This window comes from Halichoerus grypus, chromosome 3 (assembly GCF_964656455.1).
Source record: "Halichoerus grypus chromosome 3, mHalGry1.hap1.1, whole genome shotgun sequence".
NCBI classification, from domain to species: domain Eukaryota; kingdom Metazoa; phylum Chordata; class Mammalia; order Carnivora; family Phocidae; genus Halichoerus; species Halichoerus grypus.
Window position 1 is genome coordinate 183,427,032 of NC_135714.1, and position 20,384 is coordinate 183,447,415.

The 20,384-nt window shown below is 40.4% G+C and overlaps 1 protein-coding gene across 3 annotated transcripts in view; it reads right to left on the minus strand.

Moving 5' to 3' along the window:
• The window catches only part of DLC1 (DLC1 Rho GTPase activating protein), a 390,592-nt gene that overhangs the window by 22,870 nt on the left and 347,338 nt on the right, over positions 1–20,384 (minus strand). For all 3 annotated transcript variants that reach the window (XM_036077117.2, XM_036077143.2, XM_036077147.2), the window contains 2 exons: positions 6,873–6,944; positions 1,922–2,003 (listed from right to left, as the gene is read on the minus strand). In XM_036077117.2, the coding sequence (XP_035933010.1) occupies positions 1,922–2,003; positions 6,873–6,944 (154 nt within the window). The remainder of the gene's footprint in view (positions 1–1,921; positions 2,004–6,872; positions 6,945–20,384) is intronic.

A 20,384-nucleotide genomic window follows, 5' to 3' on the forward strand; every position in this document is an offset into this window, starting at 1 on the left:
AATCTGGGCCTCCGTTTTGGGCCTAATAATTTTCAAAGCCCTTTAACACCCATTACCTCATTTCTTCCTCACATTTAACCTTTGCGACATCATTCTCTGCATCGGAGAAAACAGAAACCCAACCAGCACACACTGCAGAGTCCAAATACACATGAAGGTCTAGCTGTTTTCACAAAAGATCCAGAAACACAGATTTATTCCCTTTAAAGGGAGGTGGCTTCTCGAACAGAACGGAGAGCCAGTGGAAATCACAAAGGGCAGAGGATGACCTTCTGCTCAGAGGAGCGCAACACAGTTTCAAACTGATATTAAAAAAAAAAAGTATTCAAGAATCTAATCATGAGCCCTTTGGGCTGCAATGTTGTGGTGATATTTTTATGACCCAGAAATGCCTAAGCTGTTGCTGCTGTTCAGATGGCCCACTTACTAAGTGGCGTAAAATGTGTGAAACGGGCGATCTGACTCAGTGCGTAAATATTTCCTAGGATCCATTTTATGAGTGACCTCATTTATATGCGTTATCACCAATGACGAATTGAAAAATAAATTAATTCTACCCCACAGCTAAGCATTAAAACATTTTAAAAATGTCTGGAGTAGTTTCTATTCCAGATGTTGACTTTTTCCCTCCCAAACTGCATTAGTGACATTTTCTCATTCCCGATGACATAGCTTTGGTATTACACACTACAGTGAGGGACGCGGGATTAGGTTGCTTTCAGAAAATGTGTACATACTCTGGACAATCCTAAGCAGCCGTTTCATTGGATTTGCAAAGTGACAGTGTTTCTGTGGTTAATATGGCATTCTTTTTTTCTTCAACGAGAACTAGTCTTTTTCATACACCATTCTAAAGATCCTACCTATATTTCCCTAAAATCACTGCTTAAGTTAGTGGATTCAAAAAACACTGCATTCCATAAGAAAGGCAAAAAACTGTACTTTCCCTGAGCTCCTTTCTGTGCCTACAAAGCAGTTAATAAATACCGAGTGTCATTCTACCTTAAAGATGTTCTTCCAAGTTAAAATAAGTACTGAATAAAAGAAAATTCATTTCAATTTTACATATAAAATCAATATGTGAATTTTTTCTGTGTATAATTTTTCCCCAGAATTCAGATTTTATAGCTTGTAGGCTTTGAGGAAAATGACGAAGCATGAATAACTTAAAAACGAGTAACATGTCACGAAGAGTTGGGGAGGATTATCAGTGTCTCATCATTGTCTGCTACATGTTTTATCACTTCTACTTCACTGAAACCCACCAGCTGCCCCTCAGCCGAAAGACCCACCAGCACAACGAACAAGGATTTCTGACAGTTTTATTCACGTCTCACATCAATGCTCATTTACTGCCTGTCCACTGTAGCTTAAAGGCTGTGCTGAGTTCTTTTACAACCTTACTTAATCCTATTGTTACTTTTTTGTACCTGGGGAGGCTGAAGAGATTCAGAGAAGCTTCTTTGGAATTCAAACAATGGTTCTCCTGACCGTAGCATGCCGTAACTCCCCCACCCCCCTTTTATTCCTCTCAATGTGTTATTTTCATTCAATCTAACAGCAGCTTTGACTCTGTTAGAGTATCTGGCTGGGACTGTACACTCCATGACCCTGTTCCAAGTTTCCGGACCATCTGAACGTTCTCTGTTTCAGCAATCATATGGTATCGAATATGGAATGGTCTATTGGAGTACCTTCTAGGGCAGTGCCATTTAAGGGCAATACTAAACAACAAGATGTCACTTATTATAATTAAAAGGCCTATGATTTATAATGAAGTAAATTACCGTAACCATTCACTAATCAAACACCTGACTTAATTAGTAGAACCGACGTGAGCAAAACCCATTTTGATGATAATACCTCATTAAAACAAAAAAAAAAAAAAGAAAAAGAAAACACTCAAAACATTTCCATTTACCTGCATAAAGCCTCAATGGCGTCTCTGTCCAAAAAATCATGCTCTCTCTTGACCAAGGAAATATCAATGGGGAACAGAAGATCTACAAGAAAAATAAAAACATACATTTATTGAACACCTAAATTCTTGCCAATCTAGCCCAGTTTAGCAGAGGGAAAAAAAGTAATTTCTTGAATACCTATTGTGCGCAGGACACCTTACTTCCTTTCAAGTGCTATGGGAGAATAAAGCAATTTAGGACAATTCCATCAGTGTCCTCAAGGAGCTTAGATGTAAAGTGGTCTGTACACTCAAATATCCCTTCTTGTCACAGAAGTGGTTCAAAACACGTTCCCCCTTGAAACAAATGAGCAGGCAACAGATCCCTGCTGTAAATTATAGTTTCGGCCAGAATCAACACCAGAAGGATGCTTCCTTCCAATGGGGTGGCTGTTGTTCTGTTGTCTTTCCATGTGTGTCTGCTCACATTTGGTCAGGGGAAGAGGTCACGGAAAACTGAGCCAAGGAAAGGTCTACAGAACAATGGCAAGTGGTAGGAAATGGAATCTAACCATTTGCATGACATCAAAAGCTAAAGAGAATTCAGGATATGCTATTTTTAAACAAATATTAGCACTTCCATATGGCTTTTCAGGAGTTTATATAACTCCCCTCCAAAACAAAAGGCCAGCTACAAAGCTGCTGGAGAACAATGGGATCCCAAATCCCTTAATCTGCAGGAGAGTTCAATACTCTTAGAATACTAGGAGTTATATCAGAACTGAAAAGGAGAAAGGGGGAAAAAGTCAACTCAATAGAAGAATTCCCTTTTTATCCCTTTTTGATAAAATACATTCAAGAAGAGGGGAGGGAGACCCGCAGCACCACTGTGGAAATTTACAACAGCTCTGGAATTGCCACTAGATAAAAACAAGTTACCCTCTTTGGAGTTCCAGCTATTAGGGTATAATTGGTCTTTCCTGGAGAATGCTTACATAATATGATGAGTAAGAGTTCTTCTGTGCACCTCTGTAGGTCAGCAATGGGCAAAATAAATCAGCACAGCAGGAAACTGGGATTACCATAACCGAACAAAAACAAAGACAAAAACAAAAACAAAACAAAATAAAACAAAAAAACAACCCCATGGCCTCTGAAATGGCTAATGCTTTATACTGGGATAGAAAGGGCTCTCAGGAGATGCAAGTGATTAGTCATGTTCTAGTTCTTGGGTTGACTGTGACGTTTTCATGGTTTCCAACTTCCAGTCACTGGTTTCACAGAATGGAGCTCCTTATTCTTAACAATCTATTTGCTAGAGATAATGGTTAAGAGTACCTTTTTTTTTAATGTTGGAAAGAACATACTGTTATAGTCCAATTCTTTTTTCTGAAGGCATAGAGTTAGATTACCTTTATCGTTCCCTGAACAACGTAGGCAGACCAATGAGGCAGCCCATGATTTACGAAGAAATATGTGAAACTCAGTATTGCAGGAATTTATCTCTTCATTATTTGACAGACCAACTCTATAGGCTTATAGTGAATGTCAGCTATTAGTAAATATGGCGGACTGTAAAACTGTTTGAAGGTTGTCCATTTTATTTCACTTTGAGCAGACATCAAGAACTTTTAAGTATTAAATAATAGAGCTGACATTAAAGAATATATTTTAATACTTCCAGAGGGTAATGCCAGATCTATAAATGTAAATGAAAAGCTCACATGTCTGTTAAGTGTATAGGAGACCATGACTGTGTTATTTTAACAATTCTAACTTCATGTACCCAGAACTGTACTTTAGATTCCTTTCTGATCCAAATTAACTTTCAGATTCTGTTAAAACAAACAAACAAACAAACACAAAATCTAGGGTAGGTAGGGACCAAATGTAAGAGAAGTGAAATAATTAAATAAATAAATTTCTCTTATTTGCCTTGACTCTTCTGAAAGGACCGGCTTTTAAAAGATATGATTTATTGATGAACAGAAGTTCTCAGAGTTCTTTAGGTTAGGATTTAATCTTCCAGCTTGAGTGTAAGGGCAGGAAGTATAAATTGCCAAAGACCAAAATAAAGCAAAACAGGAAGACAAGGAATGTGTGGGTTGGTGTATAGTGTGTGTATACTCACCCTACACAGAGGGGCAGGATGAAGGGCAGAAATTATCACCCAGAACAATATATAGTATATATCCCCCAAACAGGCTTATGCGTCAAAAGACTTGTAAATGAAAGGACCACAAACACATCCCGTGAAAATGCAGTCTGAATTTTAGGATTTACTAAGAAATAAGACAGAGACTGGAAATGAGTCTTAGCAAACATACACTCATAAGAAAGTGCTGCTTGGCAGCAAATCAACACCAAAAATGAACATAATTGAAGGAAATTTAATTTCTAAACAGGAGAACAAAAGAACAGAAGGACAGCCACCTTACTGCCCCTGCAAATGTAATTATCTTTCCCCATCTCCCGTGGAGTGTGAATTGAATGCGATAGAATGGTGGCCCCTCCCCAGCCCTCCCCACCTCCAAGCCCTTCTGAAAGACAGAGATACTGTAAATGTTAATAGGTCAGAAATACCCTCTAACGGAAAGATAAGCAACTCCACCATAATAAGCACACAGGTTAACCAAGTACCTTAAAAAAAAAAAAAAAAGGGAAAAAAGAGAGAGAAACAAAAAAAAAGGAATTGGAAATACTCTCTATAATGTAGGAATAATAAGATCTTTTACATAGTCTAGCAATAAAATAATTCTGAATCCAACTTCATGGGAAAATATCGCACATTCAGTCTGGGCTACAATGAGGAATTGTTACCTACAATTAGGTAATGAATTAATTTAGCTGAGTGAGATAGGAAAATAAAAATGATCTCAATGGTCTCTCTCTGCCTGATTTGCTTCTGGGGAGTACCCACCCACCCACTCCACATCCCTCCTCAAGGCAACCCGCTGATCCTGTCTAGCACTTCCAAGCTTACAAACTATACCCACTCTTAGCACCGGCTTTTTGCTCATGTGTTAAAGAAGGTTGGCAATGACCAGTAGCTCCACCACGGAGCCCGATGCCACTGCTACAGGAAGAAGAATGTTACTATCCTAGAAGAAGAGAAGAATAAAAGACATGATTTTAAAACTATTTATCGTGAGAAGAGTTGAACATCTTTGGTGAAAATATTTAAGTGACATCATTTTATATGAATCTTTTAGAAATTTTGTCATGTGGTGGCTATCTCTTAGCATCCCCTTCCTTCTTAAGCGATGAAAGAGATTATTTTTAAAATGTAATCAACCAAAACTATGTTTGTTTTTTGAGATTCTGGAAGTCCCTTAAAGGTCTTATTGGCTGTTGGAATTATGTTTTTATTTTATAAAATATGTAGCATTTACCACAGTGTTGGGCATCCCTGTTGGTGTAGAATTAATAGTGGCTTGTTGGTTAGTTGAATGGATGGGATGGTGGATGATGAATGAATGAATGAATGAGAGACATCTAGTGTCTCTAGTGTTAGGGAAACAGAACGCTCAAGGTAGAAGCAGCTCCAGAAATCATTTAACTTATTCTCAATTTAGGAATCACTTCACTATTCACCCAAACTTTGCTTGCAAATTACCCACAAAAATGGAGTTCACTGGTTCGTAACTAGAATTCTTTTTAAATGACATCGTGTAGAGTATGATAAAAATCCCACATAAATGAACAGCTTATTCATCTCGCCATGTGCATGGCACGCTCTACCCACACCGGGCAGCTAGAGGCTCAGGATGAGCCACGCCTGAGGAGCTCTTCACCCTCAGCCACAGCATCCGAGTGACCCCCAGGGCACTGATGACAAAATGAAGGAGTATAAATTCAGCCTAGATCTTCATTTTTTTTTTTTAAGGTCCATTTTCCTTAGTTAAAAATTTGAATGCCACAGAAAAAATAATATTCATCAAATGACAATCTAAACAAAGGTAAAAAGCCTAATTACAACCCAGGGGAATATCTCTGCAACATATGACCCATAAAGGCTTATTATTTAGAATAAAGAGCTCTTAGAAATCATTATGAAAAGTGCAATCAACTCATGAGAAAAATGGGCAACAGACATCTCACAGAAGAGCAAATACATATTGCTAGATGATATGAAGAATGAGCATTATCATTCATGATTAGGGAAATGGAAGTCAAAATATATCCATGTGATTGGCAAAAATTAAAGCCTGACAATATCAAGTGTTGAGAGCACATGAACAGACAGGATCTTTATATATTACTGGTAGGGGTGAAAATCTGTACAGGCACTTTTGAAAAGTCTGCATTATAAAACTGAACATACAAGTGTTCTCTGTTACCCAGTAATTCTGCTCTCGGTATACAGACAAGACAAATTATTGCAGATGTCCCATGAGAGTACAAAACTGTACAAGAATGTTCTTAAGCCTATAGTTTATGAAAGCAAAACAGATAAAGCCAAAATGCCCGCCAATGAGAGTGTGAATGTGAATAAACTGTGGTCTACCCACACAACGGGCTATTACACAGCACTCAAAGCAAGTGATCCACAGGGAGACATGGTATAGAAGAATCTCAATATATGTGTCAGAAGAAGTGAAGAAAACTAAGTCTTACAAGATTATATAGAGCATAATACCCATTTTATAAGTATAAAAGCAACTTTATAAAAATATATATATTAGGAAAATGCCATAAAACTATATAAAAGGAAAGCAAGAAAATGACAAACAGAAGTTTCAGAATGAGTTGCTTTGGGTAGGGGGTGGCAGAGGGACCTAATGGGTGCATTATTATCAAGGTCCTAGTTTTTTGTTTTGAGTGGTGGGGGTCTTAGGACTTGCTACATTGCTTTCTTAATGAAATATTTTAATAAGTAATAAAATGTCTGAAAATAAATCATAGATCAGTAATATCATGAACCAAGGATATGAATATGCCAATTAAAAAACCCCCAGCATTCCCCACTCACCTTCATAAAGCTGTGCATACTGGGGGAAACCAGTTGCCCGTAGCCAATCACAAGCTTCCTTGGCTTCAATTTCTGTAACAGAACCAAAGAAAGACATATCAGTCACGTGCACCTCAGCATGCTTTCTTCCTTAACAAACTCTGATTTTGTTAGATAAGCAAAATACGTCTGTTGACAATGGATAAGCAAAATAAATAAATACACATATGCCTATATAAAGTCGACTTAATTCAAATGGTTTAAAATATGGTGCACCTTTTCAGACTGTAAAAAATGCATTTTAATCTATCTTTCCTTGAAAAATAAAAATGGGGTCCTAGCAGTAGGTGACTCTGTGCTGCTTCTGTGTTCTGGTTACAAACGATTATGAAAATAGGGCATATCGAGCAGGTTGAAGAGGGATTAAATAATTTTAAGCCTCGATGGTCTAACCTGGTTTACTTTTCACATCATGAAAAGGCCACCAAAGACAGGTGACACCCTGGAAGAGAACTAACCTGACCAAAGGAACAGACCTTCTGTCCCCCCCGCCCGGGATGCGCAGAAAAGGCCCAGGTGCAGTGCCAATGTGGCTTTAGGTGCATCCAGCAGTAGAGACCCAGGCTGTCAGGTGACCCAGAGGGCATTAAGTCAATAAATCCCACGATCCTGGCAGGCTGCAATGCCTAATAAAGCCCTACTTCCCTGTGGTTAACATCTTGTAGATAGTATTGATAAACAGCAAGGCCAAGAGCAACTGACACACTGTGTTCAAACTCACTCAAGCACGTATTTACGATCCCGTTAAAACTGACTCACAGAGGAGGTCTGGGGCACATTCATTAGTTTCTCTGCTTGCACAAAGAATATTCTTTCAACTCTTCTTCCCACCTTCCACAGGCCATTAGAGTACTTAGGTATGTAAGGTGATTCACTCATTTATAAATGTCTCAACATTGCTTAATTTATTCCAGATTCAAATCTTCATTAGGCATCTCTCTTCTGAGCCAGATGGAAGCAGATAATCCATATTAGTAGAAGTACCCATAGCTTACTTTTGTCTAGTAACTTTACGGTTTCGAAGCATTTTTTTTTTCCCTATTATTTCGTGAGTTCCTTGGCCTATAAAGAAAGGTAATTAAGAACACCCGAATTCATTAAAGCAAGTAGGGTTGTCCTTATGGAGCATCCGAAGAGAAAAACAACCTGCTGTCTTCTGATGAGTTAGTTAATACCCAAACTAAAAACAGCGAACGCACTAGAGTGGAAATAAATGGCATGGCTAAGTCTATTTTCACAAATTTTTTCAGTGTGGCGATGAAAGCAGCATTTTTAAACACGAGATTCAGGAGTGAATCTGGGGTTGGAGATAAAGTGACAGACATGTAGAAGAACCTCAATGTTTGCGCTGAATAAAAGAATATATAGAATTGTCCAGTGTGAATTACCTGTACTTAACAGTTTTTCCATGTATTTTGTCTCAGAAAGGAATTAAAGCAGCCTTACATAAAATCATAAACATTTTCTAGAAAACTGTATTGCTGGAAAAACATATTTTTTTTCTATCTCTGTGGCCCCTGCTCAAAGACAGACATGGAAAGAAAAATAGCTAAATGCTTGTTTAAAAAAAATATTTTAAATAACTCGCTCCTCCTGACTATTTAGAGGTTATTTCCGTGGAACAGACTGTTAGACTCTAAACAATAGATTGTTCAAAAGTAGTGGTGAGTAACCAGAAATTCTCAACGTGCACTTGATTTTGACTATCTTCAGAAATGACATTGGATCAGCATACACACAAAAGCCTTAATTAGACATACTTCACCAGCCAGTATTGCCATCTTTTTTAGAGCATGTTCCTGATTTTCTGATTAAAATGGCTTCCTGACAAGAGGCACATAAGAATGCAATGTATTTTTCTAAAAAAACTTTACATTTTTTTATATAGTACTTTACAAATTACCAAGTGCTCTCATATATACTGCTCGTTTAAGGCCCCGAGTGAGTTCAGGAGCCCATAAATGCATACTGCTGAATTATCATTCTCTTACTCACTTTCCAACACTAAGGAAATGAAAAGCTCCCAAATGACCACAAATTCGTTTAAAAAGCTGTGTCCAAATAGCCACTCTGCTCAGGGCCCCTTCGTTAGAAATAAATGATGTGAACAGGCAAAGGTTTGTATCTTCAGCAGATAATCTAATTAAAGGCTTACAATGGCTAAAAAGCGGTATTTTCAAGAACTGCGAGATCCAGAAATTTTACCTTCCTTTTCCCTACCCTAAAACAGATGAAAATGTGTCTTTCTTTTAGATGTGAAACCATGGGAAATAGGCAAGTCTGTCAGTATCTACTTGTAATTTAAGAATGCCCACTCATGAAAACTTGGGCTGCATAACAAATGAAAACTTAACACACTGTTTCTGTGGAAATCAGAATGAGAACATCAGTAAAACTATAAAAAGTTGTCACTGATTTTTTAATAAACGGAACAATTACTGACTTCATTCCTACCCCCTTCCGATTACTGAGAGAAAATGGTGATAACAATCCAATGTAAGTACTGATTTTTAACAAATCAGTATTTTCATTTTATTTAACATGAAATGAACCTATGTCTATAGGTTAGTCGGGTAGAGAACGCCCCTTCTAGTTTTACTACCCCACCCCCAATCCAAGCCATTACTTTCCTTCTTGTCTCCCAACTAAAATTCCACGTCTCCAATTCTCTCCTCTCTCAGAGAAACCATCCACCAGTCCTGGCTCATCACACCTCCAAAAGTACAGCCTTGATCTTGTCTCTCCCTCACAAACTTCACTAGAGCCCCACTGCTTGGAAAATCAAGTCTAAACACCACCTGCATGATTTTCTGGGCTCTCCACGAGGCACACAACCTAATTTTTCAGTTACCTGTTCTCACTCTACCTCCCTAAGTAAACTCAATGCTCATCTCCCCATACACCACCGTGACTTCCTGGCATGAAATGCTCTCCCATCTTCTCAGTGTCAAATTTCCCTCATCCTTCAAGGTCCATCCTAAATGTTGCCTCCCCTAGGCAGACCTCCCAGATGCCTCCTGACAATTCTATCAATGCTTACTTCTATTGCGTGCTTACTATGTGCAAGGACCTGTCTAAGCACTTAAGACATATTAATTCATTTACTTTTCACATTGATCCTAAAACATGGGTTACTAATATCCCCAAGATACAGAGATGAGGAAACAAGCAGAGAAATAACTTTTTTTTTTTTAAGATTATTTATTTATTTATTTGACAGAGAGAGACACAGTGAGAGAGGGAACACAAGCAGGGGGAGTGGGAGAGGGAGAAGCAGGCTTCCCGCTGAGCAGGGAGCCCAATGCGGGGTTCGATCCCAGGACGCTGGGATCATGACCTGAGCTGAAGGCAGACGTTTAACTGACTGAGCTTTTCTTTACATTCAAATGCCATAGCGGAGAGAGAACTAAGACTCATAGAAATGAGCAAGACAGGGGCTCCTGGGTGGCTCAGTCAGTTAAGCGTCTGACTCTTGATTTCGGCTCAGGTCACGATCTCAGGGCTGTGAGACAGAGCCCCGTGTTGGGCTCTGCGCTGGGCAGGGAGCCTGCTTAAGATTCTTTCTCTCTCTCTCTCTCCCTCTGCCCCCCCACCAAAAAAAAAAACCCAAAGGAATGAACAAGACAATTCTTCACTTAAAAAATATATAACAATGAGCGACATTTAAAATATTAAAACCATGGACACATTGCATTACTTCAGTCACTAAATCTCCGGTGCCTGTTTTTGGAGGCCTCTAACTGGCTCTAAAGGTTTGACTTTTCCTTCAGGATATGCAACTATGAGGATTATTTTTTAAAAACATTCTCCATCAGGCAAAAATGCCACCAGAAACTAAAAGTACAAGGGAAATACAGTGTCACTCTAATGCCTGGGTTTTCTCTGAGCAAACAACAGACAAATGTGTTAAGGAGGAAACAGGAAATATTTATTGGAAACAGCTTTAGTGGTTAGTTGTATAAGATGAATGAGGTCCAGGAGACCCTTCTGTGTAAGGCTGGGAACCATTAGTTCGTATTTGCACATTTCCTGGCATGATGGGATGACCCTATCTTCCCTTTACCCCTCAACGGTGAGTTAAACAGAAATCCCCCAACCGCGTCATCATTCTGTTGAACCCGCTGATCTCAACCGGTTGAGCAACAGTAAATGGGTCCAAGCGGGATGTGATTACTTCCATCTTCTGTGTGCCCTATCTGCCCAGTGGGAACCATCAGGCTCTCTGCCTTCTTTGACAACATGCTACCAAAATCAGGACTCAAGGCAAATGCCACAGCTACATGGAATGTATTGCTTAAATGAAAGTCTAAGGAATTGGAGGAATGCAAGAAAATCCCAGATTCCTTAGATTCCCCCCAACATGACAGACCCGTGGCCAAAGACCCACGGAAATGTCTATCGATGTTTTTATAACCACGGAGAAGTACATTCGCTATGTAAAGGCACGTGGTATTTTCTGATCCAAAACAAAACTCATTTCTCTCCCCTGGTCACACAGATTCCCTCCAATGGAAGAAGATTCTTCTTACCCATTTTCCAGCCTCCACTGAGGTGGCCAATTTATAGGACTGTTGTGCAGCTGGGCACCAACAGTGCATCTGTCCCTGGCAGGCGGGCTTCACAGGGCAGCCCACTGGAGAAGCAAACCATGGCTTCAAAACCTTGATCTCAGGGGCTCTTAGCCCTGTATGCGGTAGGCATCACGTGGGAAGAGTTTTCTAAAACCACCAACCACTACCCACTCCCAGGCATCTGGATTTTCTCAGTCTAGGGAGGACCCAGGCAGTGTCTTTAAAAAAAAAAAAAAAAAGCTCTTTAGGTAAATTTAAGGATAGCCAGGACTGAGAACCACGGAGCCAGGCAACATTTCTCTGTATTCTTGCATCGGGAACTCTTTCTCCCCAGATTACCTTAAGAGTCTCCCAAATGAATTCTAAGCTTTGCTCCTTGCTGCCCACAACAAATCTATCCTAGTCCAAGAGTCCCCGAGCCCCCGGATTTGCTTTTATGAAGTGCATAATTCATTACCTCACTCCCCTGCTTATAATTCTTCAGTGACTCTCTAGCACCTTCCAGATACAATCCAAACTCCTCAGCAGACCCACAGCCTTCTTAATTTGGCCTCTGCCTTATCCATTTGGCTCCTGGAAGGCCTTCAAATGCAAGCTTTGTTCGTCTTACTGAACTCCTTGGGGTTCCCAGGAGGCACCATGCTCTCTCACTGCGAGCTCTTAATCTGTTCTCCCCTCTACCCCCAAATGCCCCCTTCTCCACCCCATCAACTTCTCTGTCCCACGTTCCCCATGCTGGCTGAGAAGCGTCCTGATTCATTTGTATATCCTGAAAAGACTGCTCTTCCACATTGGAAGCACAAATATGCTTGTTTGAAGGAAAAGAGAATCTGTTACTATTTTCCTTCCTTCAAAAACAGACTAAGAACTATAATAGGAACCCCTTTCTTTTTGCAATTAATAAAAATAAATGTTAAACACAACTGCCAAAGACCAGGTATCAGGATTTACCTATGTAAAATGAATACTTAGATGGGCTAAGAATGTCTGTATTAATATTTATCACACTCTAATGTTATCTAATCACAGCAAAGAGTTTGACTAGCAACTAACAGCATTCCTACCCTCAGGTGCCTAAAAACATTCTAAACATCTGTTGTGCATATTCTGAAAGAAACCAGTTAGGAAGCTTCTGGAAGACCAGCTGATACTAACTCAGTTTCTAAGGCTGTTTGGCCTAACAGTAGCTGACCCAGACCCACCTTCAGGTATATTCTAGTATAGTCATACATTTAAGGGAAGCCAACCATCCTTCAGGTCCCCCTTCGCTCAATATTTACTTATTGCACATCTCTTAAGCATGCTGCCCACTGTGCTAGAGGTCAGGCAGACACAGGTTCCTGCCCCGAAGCAGGAAGCCAAATGGAAAGGTAATTCACAGTTGGGAACATGGTGTCCCATGGTCCTCTACTAAGGCAAGATCTGGTTTCCTAAGGGCTATTCTAAGGTCCTTGTATTAAGTCCCAAGTGACCTGGTACGGGCATCACCAATGAGTCCCCATTTCATAGGTGAAAGCCCCGGTCTTAACTAGGGTGCACGCACCCTAGCTTCTTAACATACCATGTCTGTCACCCAATCTCCCTCTGCTATCTGATCCAGCCACACTGGCCTCTTCTCAGCCACCCTATACTCCCTTTCCTGATTTATTTTTTCTCCTTCCAAAACATTTACTTATTATGTTTACTTTCTGTCTCTCCCCTCTGTAAGCTCCAAAAGGGCAAGTTTCTTTGTCTGCTTTACTCTCTGATCTACCATGAGCACCTATGGCACACAAAGTAGTTGCTCAATAAATAAATATTACATAATACAGTATGATTTTTGTTCTAGTGACGGGGTCTTCTTAATTTTTTTGACCAGGATCATAATAAGAAATACAGTTTATGTTATAACCTGGTACACAAATGTATGCATGCATGTGTATACACACACACACACACATTTGCACATGCCAACTGAAACTAGTTTCACCAAATAACACTTAAAATACATAATACATTCTTACATTTTTCTATTCCACTTAAAAAATAGTCGTTACCTACCAGAGCAACCAGTTTAAAATCTATTATTCTCACACCACAGCTTTTTCTTACAAAGAAAGAAAGAAAAAAATGGAAACTAAGAACTTACTATATACTTAATATAGTACAGAGAAGAATGCGATGTGACAGTCTGAATTCAGAGGTGGGAGGGGGGGCTGCTTGAGCACATATGCTCAGCCTTTATTGAAGGAGGGGTGATGATCTCACATGGAAGACTGGATGGAGAGAGAAGATTCATAGTAAAGGAGACAGAGTAAGTCAGGAGGAGATGCTGAAGCCCAGGTGTTTGTGAAAGAATGGCGAGCAGTCGGATTTACTCTAACACTGACCAAGGAAGGAGGCGGGTTATCCCATGGAGCACATATAAGCATCTCCTTAGCCTGGTGACCCAAAGAGCAGCCAACTTCATTTGCTCACATGTAAAACAGCTTTGCATCTGAGTGTCTCGACACTTTCTAATAATCCGTCACAGAAAGAGGGCCAAGTATTACCTGTAACAGATCAGGAAACAGGTCCAGGAAAGAATGCATTGCTTTGTTAAGTAGCCTTGAGAAAATACTCTCTGGACCGGTTTCCTCCTCTGTAAAACCTGGGATTGCCATAGGCTTTGTAAATTCCCCAAGATTCTGACTCTGGTTTTTCCTTTATGCCTATTTCCCCTTCTCCCTAAGACAACCTTTAGAATAGGTTACGTTTCTACTGTTAAGTTTCCAGAGGTATCATCAATTACATGTGGAGACATTTCTCTTCCCTCAAAACACTGGTTCAGTAGTTCAGTTCCCCAGTTTTGCAAATTGACGGAAGTTTATTGCTAAAATTTCTAATTTGGTTTTTAACAGATCAGTTCCTTGTTCTGTCTCATGCATACTACAGAGAACTCAAAACACTACATATTTTTGCTTATGTGGGCGTCCACAGTCCTCACACCAAAATTCATCTTTATAGGAGGAACACACTTAGGAGACCCTGAGTTTTCCTCTGCTTACTGAGCTTTTCTGTTTGTGCTCCCCCCCACCCCCACAGCAACAGCACCCCCCCAACCCCCCAGCCCCCACCCCCAGCAGCATCCTGGCTTCTACAGAATCAGTGGGCTGGGTGCTGAAATGCTTCTTGGCGCTTCTCATCCTTTCTCTTCACCAATGAGGAAGCTGGTTCAGAGTCTGAGGTAATCTGCTCAAGGTTCCACAACTACCATCCTGCTCTCCCCACGCTGGAGCACTTTCGGCATACTTTGCCTGCCTGCAGAGATTACTCTCACTTTGAAATCACCAGATTGTTTTTCAGTGCAAGGAAAAACTGCAGATTTGGGAAAGTTTTCTTTTTAAGTTTTTTTTTTTTTCCTCTCTTCTGCTTGAGGTCTGGAGGCAGATATGTCGCTTTCTAATAAAGGACATTCCTAGAAATAATATAAATGGGGGAAAAAAAGGACCCATTTTGCCCAATGACGTGATGACAACTTAATAAATGGTTTTGCCTTGAAAGAAGAAAACCATGAGACACACCCTACAAGCCTCTACCTGGGATTATGCAGGTGAAGGGACACTGTAGCAATGTGAAATGAAATCAACTGAAATCCCCTTTGGGGATCATTTAGTTCAAGTGTTTGCAAAATACTGTTTCTTTTTCATATCAAAAACTATGTGCTCTTCCCTCACAAAGGTAAACGGCTCTGTATTCATTTGAGCCTATGGCTGACGTGGTTTGAGCTCAGGTACTCCACACTTAAACTGATCCAGTTATTTCCAGGAACAGAAAATATCTCCCAGCTAATCAGAAACTGGCACTTACTACCCAGCACAAAGAAGTCAAACTGAAGTGAAAATAGCGACTCAGGAAACGGAGAGTGCATCATCACATCTTTCTATTTCATTTCTATGTGGGGTGGATAAAAAAAAAAAAAAAAAAACCCAAACCCTTTGGTTTACATACATACACACAAACACATTTCTAATATTCTACATCAAATATTTATGCATTTCCAACCATGCACTGCTAAGAAAAATGACTTGAAACAGCTCTTAAAATACAAAACTCTTTAAAGATGGTAATTGCAGAGATTAGGAAAACAATTTAAACAATTTCGAGTAAGGAATCAATCTAAATAACATACTTACAAGGACACTTATTTTTCTGAGGCTCATTTTTTTTTCGTAAAATGAAACAGATGTTTTAAGATTATATAATCCACTTCCTTTATAATTTAGATTCAAGGCAAAATACCTGGTTACAAACCTGAAGGAACACCCCCCCCCATCTCCATGATGAAAGGTTTTTGCAGGCATATCAATTCTTTCATTTACATATTAGCAAAGCTTATTTAAGTAACCCCCAACCCCAATCTTTGGCTTTTGGCTTATAGAACTAGGTTCTATAGTGCCCTAGCTTGGGAAATAGAAATACTGTGTAACTGCAGAAACCGTAAATTAGAAATAAAGGGAATAGTGACGAATTCTAAAGAAACTGTCCACTCTGGTTTTAGTCCATTCTGACAGAAAAAAAGCAAGAATAGAACGAAACATCAAACTGCCTTACACAAAGACCAATGAAAATAAAAACATGGCAGATACTGGTGAAGATAAGCTGCCTTTAGGTATTCCTATGTCGAACCTCGAACAGGAAACACTGTATGATTTGACGTTCTCAATTTTGTGCCAAAAAGTGTAAGAAAAAATAAGGACTACTGTCTTCTAGGTGAGCTAAAGAATTATTTTCATTAAAAGTGCTGGTGACAACCAGCCGCCCTGACACACAAGATCTCATGGCCAAAATTTGATCCAGGTACATCTGTTTAGTTTAGGCAGGCTTCTGCTTTTATATGGATACATTTTTTCTAGGAACAGGAAGATCCTCATTTTGTTGCTATCCCCATTTTGTTTACACATGTGGGCAGGAAGGGGTTTGAAGCACCATGTAACACACAAACGACCTTGGACTAGTCACTGAACTTCCAGGCATCTCAGCGGCCCCTCAGTGGGGAAGAGGCAATGTTTTTCCAGGCTGCCTTTGCAAAGTTCTGGAATTTCCCACGAAATGACTTGTAGAAATGCACAAGCATTACGGAAGATCCCTTTTTCGTGCTATCCAGTTTGAAAATGGGAGTTGTGTGGAGATTGACCCCTGTGCGTTTATAGTTTCTCCAGACTCGGGAGGCGAAGATGATTTTCCAGAATTTTAGCATCTTCTATCTACTTTGTCACCTGGGTGCGACAGCCACGTCACCGCCAGGGTCCTTTCCTCTACGGCTTCCTCAGTGCTCGCAGCCTGGGAAATGCTACAACCGCAGGGTGTGGAAAACTTCTGTCCCTCACACATCCTCCAGAGACTCCTGCAAGGAGAAGGAAGGCGCCTTTCTGACAAGCTTCAGGAAGCTGCCTCCAATCCTCTCTGCGGGACTCTCGAAGGTGGGGCGGGAAGGGAACAAAATGTGGATGGGAGGTGTCAAAGGCATCTGAGGACTCCCGCTCTACTGACCTCAGCCTTCAGTTAGTTTTTGATTTTCCTCCTGGGGACAGGAGGGGGTAAGACATGAAAAGGCCACCACGCAGAGGTTTGTGTGAATGGAAAAAGAGTACACTTTCCACTGTGACACTTCGTTCGGTAGCAGAATAAAATACAAGGATGAAGGATTATGAGAAATCACCTCCCACCTGAGTACTGTATGATGGGGGCTTTAGTCAGGTGTAACGTTTTATCCTTTGCTGTCCAAGGACGTTATCAAGATGCTATTCAAATGTTTTCACTGACATCTGGAAGATTTTCCCTTTGAAGTATTATTTTCAGATACTTTCACGGAAGAAAGCATTATTCAGGACAGTCCACAGAAGCTAGAAAATGGAATCCCAGATTCCTTCCCTGAATGTTAAAGGCAAAGGCTCAAGGGTCCATGCACTAGGCCCCAGAGAGGGGACACAGAAACCTCTAATTTATCCATTTTGGATCCTCAAGTTATAACTCCCACCTAGGAGCACAAGCCCCCTAAGAAACCGCAAAGTGACTGCCAGGCTCTCCAGGGCCACCAAATACTGTCTTCTAAATGGAACCAACTGCAGCCGAGCACAGCTCCCGGAGGTGCACGCTACTGCCACGCACACCTGGTTGAAATCCTGGCTCTGCCATGTACAGTGAGTGATCGGAGGCAAGGAATGGAATGCTCTCTCCCAAGCCCCAGATTCCTCACCTGTAAAAAGGGAATAATCACACCTGCTTTTCCAGAGTTGCTGAGGTGACAGTTGAACGGGACCATAAGAGCACACTATGTGATCAATTTCAGCTTCTATACTACTATTAGCATTCTCTCAAAAGTCTGTGGATTTTTTATAAAAATTGAAAAGGAGCATTCATACTAGAGACGGCTGACTGTTCCTTGTGAGAGACCATAAAAATATACAGGCTAAATACGCAAGGCTTTCTTGCTGTCCACCATGGCAAGGAAGGTGTCCTGAAAAAAATGTTAAGGCAGAGTAGATCTAATTAAAGAATCCCCAGCAGGACTACTCCCTACTCCTTATCACTGATCATGATAATCCTTAACAATAACACAGGATCCCACAAGGAAAAGGACAGACAGACAGGAAGAGCCCTTCTCGGCTGGGAATCTTACCCCTTTTACATTAATTAGATTTCTGACTAATTTGAGGTTGAAAGAAAACACCACTGATGGCACTCATACCCGTAACCCATTGCTATAAAGCAAATTTCAATCTTACAGCACATCTTTCTTCAAAGAGGAAGGACCCTCAAGTCTCAGAATTCCTCCATATGCAAAGGTGAAGAATCGGATAGAAGGAAGATTGTGAAAACTGCTCCAGAAAAGCATTTTCCTCTTAATTTCAGAAGAGGAACTGGGGACTATTGCTCTTTAGGGACATAGTGTTTGGATGTGAACATTTTATGATTGGGCATTAATTCGCCTGGATCATCTCAACAAGGAAAAATTTTGAGGTCCTGAATGCTGTGGACATCATTCCTTTGCACTGTAGTCCCACGACTCCAAAGTATCTTAGGGGTCAATCCTGTTAAAAATGAGCGCTCAGTGAAACTCAGAGGAATGACCACGTTAGAAATTCTTTTCCTCTACTGCGTCCCAACTCATAGAATTCTAATCACTGAACTATGCAAACGTAGAAAATGAAGATCACCTTTCTCCCCCAGGTCCGTTTTATAATTTTGAGAACAGCCTTGGCACGATGTGTGCCTTGATGCCCATTACACCATGGGGCCAGGTTTGACTGCAGGGTTCTAAAGCTCCAAGAATTCAGTCTTTAGTGATCTGGCAATATCCAGAGAGGAAGGGGAAACATCTGAAGTTATTTTTACTTTTGCAAGTCTTCTGTCTGTATGGGGAAAATGCTAGGGTGGGTCAAGTATTGTCTGGAGCCCTTCAGGGCCTTTTTTTTTTTTTTTTTTTTGCATGGCCTCATTTCCTTCTTCCTGTTGCTAGGAAGGAGAGTTAAGCATGAGAAACTCGTGTTTACAATACTGGACCATCCTGTCCAGCACAAGGCTCTCTTCAAAAATGTACGATTCACTTCACCCACTGTACTTTGGATGCCCCCATTCTTCTGGACCAAATCACCCTTTCCTGAATATTTTCAAATGGCCTATTTACCTGCCTCAGTCATAAAAATACCACTCTCATTTTAACATTGCATCATGGCTTAAAATCTCCATGGGGACACCAAGGGAAACTCAAGTACTTATTTTTGTATTTCAAACCACCTCTTGGAATCCCACCACGCCTCTGATTGGAAGGCATCTTAATGGGGCCTCCCATATCCCCTCTAAGCCCCACGGTAGTTCTACAAGTAAGAGTTTAAGTACTATATACATTTTTCACTCTTCCCAGTAATAATTTATTCGATCATAATATGCTTTTCTATTAATCTGGTATATTTTTCAGAAGCAACCAAATATCCCTTTTTAATGTAAAAACATCCTAAAATTTTGCTTAGTCTTTGCTCTTTGAACTATAGCATTGACCAGTAACAAAATAATAAACAACAAAAAAAAGGCTTTAGGTTAAAGGGCAACTGGCCTCTCACCTTCCCTCCAGAACTATGGAAAATCCTCTGGTTGGCCCAGTGTATGAAAACTTGGAACACTGCCTTCAATTAGCCATAGTCAATTGCTTAACTATTCAACCTTTTCACTCTTAAGGAGTAAGTGGTGTTTCTCATAAGATCTAAAATTGCTAAGTTAAAGTCATAGGTAAGTCAATGAAACCGTATTTCTCCTCCACTCTAGGGAAAGATTTAAGTTGGAAGCTACTCATTTTTATCCTGGAGAGTCGAAGTTGGGAAACAAAGTCAGTCCCTGTTCTGGCCAGTTTGGTGTAAGGTGTCACTCAGATTGAATTAAAATAAAACCCCCCCCCCCTCTTTTTTTTTTGGTCAAAAGCAAACTTTTAAAGCAGCTGGGAGAGAAAGTCAATCTGCTGTGCTTCATTTTAAACTCTGAACAGTAGTGCTAATGAAAAAAATATGCAGCCAGGCTTGGGCCACGCTGTAAATCTGGCATGCCACAATAAAAGTTAATACATGCAATTGCCAACATTTTCTCAGAAAATGTCTTGAAATAACTTCTGAACGCACATCTGCTAACTATTTGACACTCATTCCCCAGTACTTTAGTTCTTCTATTAGGGGGGCTGTTGACTTACAGGGCACCCCTCTGGCCATCTGCTACAGTCTGCAAGCCAAGATGGCACTGGGTGCCACCATTAATTCCACACTTATGGTCTGCAAATTATCTCTGCGGAGGACCAGGCTGAGTCCAGATGGATGCTGAATTAGTCAAACTCTTGGAGCTGCTGATAGATTTACATTCAGAGTTCTGCTGGGCTATTATTTTCCCTCATCCCTTC